This window comes from Vespa mandarinia, chromosome 8, assembly GCF_050613455.1.
Source record: "Vespa mandarinia isolate Hongniang chromosome 8, ASM5061345v1, whole genome shotgun sequence".
In the NCBI taxonomy this organism is placed as follows: Eukaryota; Metazoa; Arthropoda; class Insecta; order Hymenoptera; family Vespidae; genus Vespa; species Vespa mandarinia.
Genome location: NC_140817.1, coordinates 9109866 through 9121641, shown reverse-complemented (window position 1 = coordinate 9121641; position 11776 = coordinate 9109866). Strand labels below are relative to the sequence as shown.

Here is an 11776-nt window from a genome sequence, read left to right as displayed (position 1 = left end):
CTCGGCCAGGCCTCGATCGCGTTACGCGACGTACTTCGATATAACGGAAACAGGGTGTAACCAGCCGTTTCCGGTGGACCATTCACCAAGCAGAGAGCTGAAGACGAAAGGCTTCCATTCATGAAACCATGACTCACATGCGTGCACAGCCGTGAACGCCGAGAGACCCGTTCTCTCCCTCGCTCCCTCTCACTCTTTTTCTCTCTATACTTCTCTCTCGCTCACTCTCAGTGCGTGAACGCGTGTGGGCTCTTTATATCGCGCACAGTTGGTATACACACGAAGATGAATACAGGCTGATACAAATTTGATATATCTTTTTGCGCTTTCTTTCTCTACCTCTACATTTATATCTTTCTATGTAGTGAAAATGGCAATATCACTTTTATTATTTTTACCATATCATTTTTAACGAAATAGAAAGAAAGAATTGTTAATTCTTTCGCATCTTAAAATATCAACGTAATATACTTTGAGATTATGCTCGTTAACTCGATACTCTTACGAAACTTTACAAAGTGTAAGACATAAGATAAATGACTTTGTCACAATATAAGTTTTGTTGCGATTAATTCAGACAATTGATCATCGATCGAATTAGTTTTCAAAGGATAAAGTTTTTTTCATTACGAAATTTCACCCATTGGACTTGGATAGGACCCTAAAAACCTTCAAAGGATTGATCTCATCTGAATCAGCCTGTATAAGAGGAGAAACGTCAGGAACAATCACTGCGTGTGCGAGTATGTAGTAAAGACAGGGGTGTAGCCTGGTTCGAAGGTATACATACTCATGCTGGAGCTGCAGGGCTTCTCCCTCCTCGGTGAATGTGCAACTGGTGGAATGTTGTACCTGGAGGCCGATCGAGGGGACCGAAGAACTTTCGGATAGACCCCTCTTTCGTGCGTCCCGTAAAACGGGTGGAACGCGTTTCCGACTTTCATCGAGGGTAGTATATTGCGACCTTTACAAAAACGCTTTGCCTTCTTTTTTCAAAGAGGGGATGAAAAAAACAGCTGACCTATGTTATTTGGAATAACAAAATTTCTATTCTACGTGATGCGATTACGAAATAATCGAAATTAAATCTTGATAATTAGGAATGTTGTTGTTGTTTTATTGATATTGACCTCTGGATTAGTCGTTAAATAATATGACGGAATTTTGATTATTTTATATATAAGTAAACAACATTAGTGTTATTTACTGAGAATTGTGCCACATCAATATAATACTAAATTATGTTATTGCAATCTAAACGTAAGTTTACTATACTATATTCTTGGACTGGTCAATAAGTTTGAATAAAAAATATTAATGCCGTTTGTTGAGATATAAAATATTGTTAATTTTTACATTGCTTACTGGCCATTCCATCATTGTAATTACTCTATACACATGTGTTTAGAGTAAAACAAGTCAGAATGAGGTATAGAAGCATACGAGTATTATCGACAATTTTAGTATTTATGGACACACCTAGTGGGCTGAAAAAATTACTCATCGAGAGAAGCTAAAATCATTCTCTCTCTCTCTCTCTCTCTCTCTCTCTCTCTCTCTCTCTCTTTCTCTCTCTCTCTTTCTCTCTCTCTCTCTCTCTCTCTCTCTCTCTCTCTCTCTCTCTCTCTCTGAATATATTATCAGATTTATCATAAATTTTTCATAAAAGCTTCAGAATTCAATAATTAATGCTATCGATTATAATTAAAGAAAAGTCAACTAACCAATAAAGTCAAAGGCTTCTTCGAAATACTGCTTAAGATTTTGATGACCGGAATCTGACGCAGGTATCTGTCTGTAGGTAATGCCCCTTTCCTCGTGATATCCTGGTAATTGGGAGGTAACGTTCAATACTCTAGTAGCGCCAAGGGCTCGAAGGAGTTGAAGATCAGCAGCATCTCTGCCGTTGCCAAGGTAAAGAAAGGGTAAAACACGAGATGCCGGATGGCTATCGATGTCTGCTGCTTGTGGTGTCGGTGGTCCAGAAAGACTTAGAATCGAGCAACCTGGACCAGGACTTGGACAACCGCTGACGGTTGTGGAAGAATTGCCATTACCACCACCGGACGGTAACAGGGTGTCCTCGCAGAATTCTCGATGCCGCCTGTGGAACTCTTTGTGTCCACCTGAAAATAAAAAACATAATAGCGTTATTATTACGAAGAAGCAATAGAAGCTGCTTTCCTTGATTTTATCGTTTCAAGAACGAAGAAATCGTTTCACACGAGGGAAGGAAAAAGAAGAAAATAAACAAGGCTCTCTTTTTTTTTCTTTTTCTTTCGTCGATATATCAAGAACTAAGGAGTACAATGGTATGATTCATTCGACTAGCTCCGCGAGTGGCAAACGAGATCGTTCTACGAACAATTTCTCAAACTACTAAAATGATAAAGCCGTTCTTGCAGGTTCATGTGTGACACTTCCGTGGTGCTCGTCCGAACAAATTACGATGTACCTACTACGAAAGATTTGGAGAGGACGAAAAAGAGAAGTATAGGAGATGGAAAGAAAATACGCGTGAGAAAAAGGGAGGACCATATACCCTGTGACGTATAAATGGTTAGGGTAAAAATAAGGAAATGTTGCTAGAGATCAGAGAGAGAGAGAGAGAGAGAGAGAGAGAGAGAGAGAGAGAGAGAGGGAGAGAGAGAGAGAGAGAGAGAGAGAGAGAGAGAGAGAGAGAGAGAGAGAGAGAGAGAGAGAGGGAGGGAGGGAGGGAGAGAGAGGGGGGAGGGAGAGGGAGAGAGAGAGGGAGAGAGAGAGGAGAAATGGACAAGAAATGTGGGCTAAAAGTGTCTTCCTCTCCTGACCTGCAGCTCGTAAAAAAAGCCTGGCCTGGCTCGACGATGAGTCACTCTCATGCCCCCTTTTCTCCCTCCTGGCTAGTCGGCCGACGGCCTTCCTCTTTCCTTCCTTCCTTCCTTCCTTCTTTCTTCTCTCTCTCTCTTTCTCTCTCTCCCCCTCTCTCCCTTTACTCTCAACCCCAAACTGTCCCAGACGATGATCGTTTCACTGTTGGCATGGCGAAACTCTCTCTCTCTCTCTCTCTCTCTCTCTCTCTCTCTCTCTCTCTCTCTCTCTCTCTCTCTTTCTCTCTTTCATATCGTCTTTCGTTATGAGATTATATTCTACTTTTCTAAAATTATTTACCAATTTTGTCTTTAATTGCCTTTAGCTTTATAATTCTTCTTATTCTATTTAACTTTTGGTATTTTACATACATTGTCGATTACTCTTGTTCGAGATACCTGAATAGTTTCTAGTAATTTCCTTGGAATAAGTTCCATATTTACATGTTTACGTTTTTCGATCGATATATCTATCGTTTACGAACGAGCCGTTCGCACGAGATCACCCTACATACGTAACGGTCTCTCAAAGTACGTTACGTCTGTCCGTTGGCTGAGAACAGGTTTGCCAGACGGTACACACGTCTAAAGAACAGACGCGCACCAGATTTCAAGAAAGTGTTTCGACAAAGTATATGCAACTCTTGGAAGAGTTCTTTTTATATATCACACGTGATATTGACTCATATTTTACGAAAAAACCTAGCGAAATCGATGCTTTCGAATTATCGTAAAAACTTGAAATTTGCATATACCTAAAATAATTTCTTATTCTTCCGCATTGCGCAGTATCGTGGACTTTAGGCGCAATCTTGGACCGATAGAAACTAATTATCTTCACTCTTTTTCCTATGTATTCGTAGAGATACACCTACTTCCTACATTTCGCGAAACTCCTAGAATTTTCCATTTCACCGTACATACACATAATATTATGTGCGTATATTACTACATTGTTTATCGATTATAGATCTTGGAGAAAAAAAGAAAAAAGAGCAAAAAAAAATACAAAAAATTATGCTCATTATTGGAATTCATCATAATAATTGTTTATAGATTATTCCATGGAACGATAATTAGAAGCTTATTAAAATACGAACTAAACGAGTCATACATTTTTTTCTTTATGTCGGACATTGAACTAATTTAGTATTCGGTAAAAAACGTATACATATATCTATATTATTCACGATCACACAATGATGATCTTCGACCCTTTCCTAGGCTAGTTCTTTCTTTCCCTCTCGCTAGAGAATTATTTATACTTTATAGATATATCTATGTCGATCTACTTAGTGGCCCCGTTCGTGTCCAGGGTCGTAATGTCATGCGGCGGCCCATTGTAAGCAGAGAGAATGCAAATTACATTGTGCGTGTCTCCCACTTCCTCCCTCATCTCTTTTCTCCTTTCCTCTCCTCAATCATTCTGTGAACTTGCTTCGTCACTGTACACCTCGTCTCCTCGAAAATTATACACGATCACTTCTCATCCTATCGTTCGATCCCTTCTTTGTGATAGTCTAATCGAAAAAACGAAAGATTGATAATCGATGAAACGAAAATGTTCGACTATGTGAAGTTTCTCTCTCTCTCTCTCTCTCTCTCTCTCTCTCTCTCTCTCTCTCTCTCTCTCTCTCTCTCTTATTCTCTTATTCTCTTCTTACCGTTTCGAATTTATTTGTATATATTAATATATTTTTCACCTCGAAATATAAAAGAAAGAAAAAGAAGAAACGATAATCGTATTATCTATACATTTGTCTTTTTTCCTAAATCATACATGCCTTTTGATCGTTGTACTCGACGTCTAAAACATCCCATATATTTTTTTTCTTTTTTTTTCTTCTTTTCCTTATCACGATCATTGATGACGGATTCCATATAGTCCGCGAGATGTAAGTCATCGTCCTTCGCTTATTAATTCCCGTATAAAAATGGCGTTAATATTCTTTATACAAGAAACAATAAACATTTCTTATTTACATCAGAAACAAAAAGACGAAGCTAAGTAATATTATTTTTTTTATTGTACACTAGGTATTAAAACTGAAAAGGATACCTTTTTGTTTTGTCGACAATAATAGAAAAACACGTCCTTTTGAAAGAACGATAATAAGACGAATGATTCATTACCTCGAAAATGACTAATGCCTATAACTTAAGATTTTAGAAGTTATCTAAGAAGTAATTTCATCTCAACTTTGTTTGTTAAATTAACAGCAAAATATATAATAGAATTGATCAACTATAAGAGCATTGTCACTATTTATAGTATGAATCTAGCATGAATCTTTACAAAATTAAGTATTATCATTGTTATATCTTTGAATAATTTTAAAATAAAATTCGCATGGCCTGAAATTTCATCCATGAATCGTCTGTAAGTGTTGATCTTGATTGTTCGAAATCAAATTTAATTTGATTGACCAGACATATAAAAAAGAGAGAAAAGATTTTGAAGTTAAACGAGTCTGTTGACGATGGTATTTGTGTTTTCTCTCTTGGCATTTCTCAAATTCGCTCGAAGCGACTCATCGAGTGCGCATTACAACCCAAATACACGACACGACGATATCGTGGTCTGAGTCATCGGTAAAGAAGAGAGGAAGAGAGAGAGAGGAAGAAAGAAAAAAGGAGAGAGAGCGTGATTGTACTCCGTGTGCTGTTTCTGTTGCTGGCTCGTTCAACTACGAAAGCCAGGTTAGCGTTCTCTTCGTTGCTACCAAGTCGACGTTTTCTTCGAGATAGAGAAATATGTTAGTCATACGAACACCAATGATGTCAAAGAATGCGATAACCCTATGATAAAATGTATATGTTTTAAAAGTATGTCACTTTTCAAACGTTTGTTAGTAATCTTTGACATACTTCTTAATTAAAAATACTAATTATTATCGTAGAAATAAATGTTAAATATCTAGCTTCTTTCAACGTGTTCTAAATGAGAGTCAGATTTTATTTAAAAGCGAATGATTAATTTGGAAGAATTTTTCGAGAGACCGATTATTAAAAAATGTTTGTTATACTAAATATGTTAATAACAATTTACGATTTATAAACGTAGTTAGCTGATAAAAAAAAAATAAAAAGAAAAATACGAAGAATAATATATCAAGATTGAAGGAACGATCGACGAATTATTTCGATCAATCTTCCCTTCTATCTTATAAATCGATAATTGCTATTACCAAGATAGGTATTATACATTAACCTTTGTTCTTTCTTATGATGGATTTCTTCGATTCAAATTTGATCGAAGGAGCTCCGACCATATCGATTATACATCACATATAGAAAAATATATAGTATGAATATATACTATGAAGATTACATTTTATAAGATTGATTCCCTTTTTATAGTTTAATTTTGTAAGTAGAAAATTAGAAAATTGTTCTTTCTATTCTTTTCATGATTAGAGAAAAAAACTTACCCCATGGTTCGAGATTTTCTAAAGGTACGAGTCGTAACACGAGACAAGGTGAATCTTTTTTGATTCTCATCTTCGAATTATCATAAATTCTAGGTACAGTCTTGAAAATTGTCTTCTTCAGCTATTTATTTTCTTTTCGCGTTCTGTAAATTTCACTTAACATCATTTGACTTAACATCATTATAAAAAAAAAGTAAAGATCGACGATAAATTGATGAAGTTACATTTGGTAAAAAATAACGATCATGAAACAGACAGATACGAATAATTGTGTAGAGGTAAAAATCGCAATGTGATGATTTGTATCACGCGTTAAAAAGCACGCTGCTCATCCTTTTACTCGTTTATACGATAGTTGGCGGGAGACTGCAGGTCGTATAGACACGAGAGAGTTTACACGACGAGGCTCGCTTGCGTGAATCATCATTCTAACTTCTCATTGGCTAGAGCGTTCAGTGACGTCGAAAGCCGACCGAACACACGAGTTTGGCCGAAGACGGACAGCGGCTTGAACCGAAGCTCGAGGATTCTTTTCTCTTATCGTGCTGCTTCCTACTTTTCTCTCTCCTTCTTCTTCTCCTTCTTTTTCTTCCTTTTCTTCTTCTTCTTCTTCTTACCTTTCTATTTTTTTTCCTTCTCGTACGACCGCAAGTTCCCCGGCGACCTTGTCGAGCGTGCTCGTAACGCAGAAGTACGCAAGAGGACGCGTAAAGTTGATTCTCTTTCTCTTTCTCTCTCTCCCTTTCTAATCTCTTCAAATCTGAAATATCAAGGAGTTTTTGTTTTTTCCTTTTTCCGAAAGAATCAAAGAGTCGATAAGTACAGAGAATTGACTAAGCTTCCGCTGAATCAAGTTCATTGACTCAAGTATTTCAATACTCTATAATTTTATGTCAAAGAATTTTTATAAATTTCTTTGATTACTTTCTGGCGAATTAAATGAGGTCACTCCAAGCTGACACCGATGATTATTTGCAGTCAAGTGTATGTATATTTATAGTCTTTCAAATCCGGCACAGTCACGCAGCTGTGCTCGATATTAAATATGAAGTGAGAATATGTAGCTCATTGATATATGTAAGTACTTATATATTCTCTCTTTTGAAAATTTTTAACTCAAAATATATCCTTATTTTTGTAGTAATGTACATATGTAGCTATAACTTCGCCATATTGAGATCAGTACGATTAGAACTTGCCCAGAGTATCAAGGTTAGAATGGTAATACGATCTTTTCAATGGAAGATTCTAGCGTGAGACATCGTCGATAAATAGCGTACATATGTATTTGTGTCAAATATAGTTTATCCGTGTTCATGCATATAGTGGTCATTTATAGAACTATATTAGTACATCACGATTCTCGAGGATGTCTTGCGTTGAAATTATTTTCATGTTATGATAGAATGCAATGATATAGTGTGTATGTATATATATACATATATATATATATATACATATATATATATATACATATATAATGCTTTTATTTGAATATATATATATATATATATATATATATATATATATATATTTAAATACAGCATAAATCTAACGAAAACGATGTATACATTTTTCCATTTGTTTATCGAAATGTATAGAAAGGATATTCTCTGTTTTGCTTTTTTTTTTTTTAAATGACAAATGGATAAAGTAGTTTATAATTAATATGTTTTTACAACAAACTCTCGGAAAACTTGATCGTTCCAACTAAAAACACGTATGACGATTTCTTTTAATTTCAAAAATTACGTACATACATAGTTGCGGATTGGAAACTCCTTCAAAGCTAATGACTAATGTTTAGAACGAAACGCATATTATCCTTACACCAGAACGTCATCTTTGATAATCATTAAGTGGTAAGGAGAATAAGTATCAAAAGATGACTTCGATGTCGTAGTCGTATTCATATTATTCCTTTAATGGAATCATTTCTGACGTATTTGATATACGTGTAGTGTATATATATGTGTGTGTATATATACTTTTATATATATATATTATATATATTTATATATATTTTATAAATATTTATATATATATTATGTATTATATACATTGTGGATAACAATAAAGATATTTATGGTTAATAAATACAGTAGATTTTATTGAAAAATTTCATAGAACTTCTTGCCAATAATTTTATTAATCGAAATGATCTAATACGATTCTCTCACTCGTTATCTTAAAATTCGTGTGCGTATTTAGTCGCATATAATCGAAATCGCATATAAGTCGAATATATCGCAAATAAATCGAATATAATCGAAAATAAATTTCGATGACCGGAATGTAACCGAGTTAATTTTCGACGCTGATCACGCTAAAATTATGGAATATTACGATCTTTGAATATTTAATAATCGATTAATCGTTGTTGACATTTTTGATATGTGTATTCTTATAGTACTTCATTTATAATCAATATCATAAGTCGCGGTTTATAAGTCGTGATATACGAACCGAGGATATATATATATGTATATATTGTCATTTACGATGATATGCGTTTATTACGTGTTACGCAGTTTACGCACGCGTAAGTTGTTTCTCTCAACTTTTTAAAATATTAAAATATAGTCGTTTGTGAATTCATCGATTGTTTTCTCATATATGGTCAAATGATTGGATGAATCAAGATGTAAATAAGACAGATAGACTTTCTTTCCTATTATTCATGTTCGATAATAATTGTTTATATTGCGAATAAATCGTTCAAAGTATCGGAATAAGGTTCGTTCGATATTTTTGATTTGACATTATTCCAAGTTGTCATAGTCTCGTAAGATTTTTCGAAAATTAATGGAAAATTTGAATCGTGCTTTTTTTTTTGATGCAACATTAGATCGATCGAAGAACATAATTAATGATTTTACATTATAACACATATTTTTGTCGCGTAGAATTTATTTCCAAGGCTTATTTCATTGCAAACAGTATGTGTGTTCGCGACATCGAAGTATAAAAGTTATGTTGATATCGATGCTTAATGCGGTTAAGCATGACTCACAGTTGGAGTACACTAGGTAGTTTGCTATGCGACCCTGAATTATTGGCGCTAGCATTTGTATTACATGATACGCGTGCCTGAGACTGTTTACAAATTTTCTTCCTTGATGTCTCCGTCTTTTTATCTTTCTCTTTTTTTTTTAAACGAAATTTTTTTATAACAATAAATTTGTAAAAAATATCAATACAGAATTACAAACGTCATACTATAAGATTGTTTTGATTTTAGAATTGTTTTCTTACAAAATTTTCTGAATAGAGATTAGAAATCGTTCTCTATAATAATTCTCTATAACGACAATTATCTCATTGTGCTTAGAACATTATTGTACGGCAAAATCATTGTAACACTGAAATTTCTAAATAAAGTACTACGTGGTCGTAAGCGTGTCCTGTTTATATATACATGTATATATATACATGTGTATATATATGTATATATATATAAAATCTAAGACTATCAATAAATCGGTAAAGAACTTTAACGATCAATGATCGATGCATGCTTGGAATTGTAAGTCATGCTATACATACATGTATGTGTTCAGATATAGCATAGTGATATATATATCTAAAATGTTAGAAAATGTTATCGATAGTTTCGCGGTATATACATTGATGGCGTGAGTAAATAAGCGATTGAATATAAATTAAATGGCTGCTATCATTATAAACATTTACGATCGATATTTCGTTTCGCATTATTCTTTTTCTCTTTTTTTTCGAAAGAACGTACTTAATTCTATATTTTGTCAAACGAATCGATGATTTTGTTCAATTCGTCCAAGTTGAGCAATAAACAAATATTTATAAACGAATAAAAAGAAAATTAATTTAATACGTAATCTTTGCATAGCATGTGCCCATGTTAATGTTTATACTAATATAATGAAAGAGGATGCGACACACCCGCATGGCGAAGTGTAGTAACGTGATTTTGCATGAGAGAGAGAGAGGGGGGGGGGAGAGGGAGAGAGAGAGTGAGCATATCATACACAAATACAAAGTTCGACCCAGAGATGTATGTACGCCGTGAAGAATTCCGGCATGAATGAATCACTTCACGAGAATCGCGCGCATGGCATACGTAATATTTGTCTCCTATTCGTTCCACGTGTGGAATTTTTATTAGAAAAGCGCCAGTTAAAAGGATATAACTCTATGTATGTATTTACATACTTATATGACAACGACGACGACGACGATGACGATCAGAAAGAGGAGCACAAGAAGTGGTCTTGATTTGATTCTCATGATACGTCTTCAGGAAACGAGACGTGTTCTCTTCTTGAGGAGGGGAATCGCTAATTAATTTCGTTCAAAATCGATTAGGTTATTAAAATTCATTGGATCCACTAATGAAATATAGGTATATAGAAACTAAGGAACTTCTCTCTCTTTCTCTTTCTCTATTTACAAATAAGAAATGATCCTCTTCATGTTATTCACATTTATCATAATATGATATTGTGATTGCTTATTTAGAGGAAGAGGGAGAGAGAAGGAGAGAAAGATAAATAGAAGGAAAAAGAGAGAGAGGGAGATACAAAGAATAATTGCGTGAAATGAAAGAATACATTTTTCGAAATCTTGCATAAGAGAACTTTCAATGGCAAAAGGTATGACTCATGTGCGGCGACTGACCACAGCCAGAGAGTATCATCCATTGTCTCTTATCGAAACAATACTCGATTTGTCGAATGCTTTGTACGCATCAAATCGTTGGGACTGAATTCTTAGTCGGTGACGATAGGTAAATAGGAATCATGGCGTCGTCCTGGATTTTTCAAATCGTTGCAAAATCGAAAATCTTTCATATTTTTTCTTTTCTCGATTTACTGCATTCTCTCGATTAAATCCATTTCTAATTTTTTATTTATTTGTTTGTTTGTTGAAAGGGTTTGAAGAGATTTATCAAGTAAGAAGGGGATATATCGTTGACGTCAATAATCTCGTACACGCCGATGACGTAAATCAATGGTTTTGATTCCCAAGAATAGTCTCTCTCTCTTTTTTATCGAATCGTCTTATCGATAGTGGAAATTGTGTTCCCCAGCTATTGTCGGAGAAAAGAACGACACAGCCTGGGTAGACATTTTCATTAGTTCGGTAGGAGCCTCGCGTCGACGTTTTTGACGCATTACAAAAGCTTCGATGATGTTCGGATAAAGAATCGGAGGGGTGAAAATAACGAGGGATAACGAGCGAGGGGAGGGTCAGAAAGAAAGAAAGAAAGAAAAAGAGAAAAAGAGAGAGAGAGAGAACAGCTATGAGCTGGCAACGAGCATTGACAGTGAGTCAGTTGGTGAGACATTTCACCAATTTGTAAATGATAACACCTCGCTCCCCCTTTCGAATTTTTAAGGGAAAAAATTTTCCCTTCTTTTTCACCCTTCTTTTTTGTTTCTTTCGTTGATCGATTTCAGCTTTCGGCAAAGTACAGAATTAACATATTACTTGTAAATAATTGATCAGCCATATATA

The 11776-nt window shown here is 34.9% G+C and overlaps 1 protein-coding gene across 4 annotated transcripts in view; it reads right to left on the bottom strand.

Moving 5' to 3' along the window:
• Positions 1-11776, bottom strand: part of LOC118450120 (uncharacterized) — a 45286-nt gene that overhangs the window by 4039 nt on the left and 29471 nt on the right. For 3 of the 4 annotated variants that reach the window (XR_004840581.2, XM_035885593.2, XM_035885595.2), the window contains exon 4: positions 1725-2126. The exons of the other annotated variant lie outside the window; for it this stretch is intronic. Coding sequence is in view for 2 of the 3 variants with exons in the window: in XM_035885593.2 (XP_035741486.2) it covers positions 1725-2126 (402 nt within the window). In the remaining variant the exon portion in view is untranslated. The remainder of the gene's footprint in view (positions 1-1724; positions 2127-11776) is intronic. 4 annotated transcript variants of the gene reach the window in all.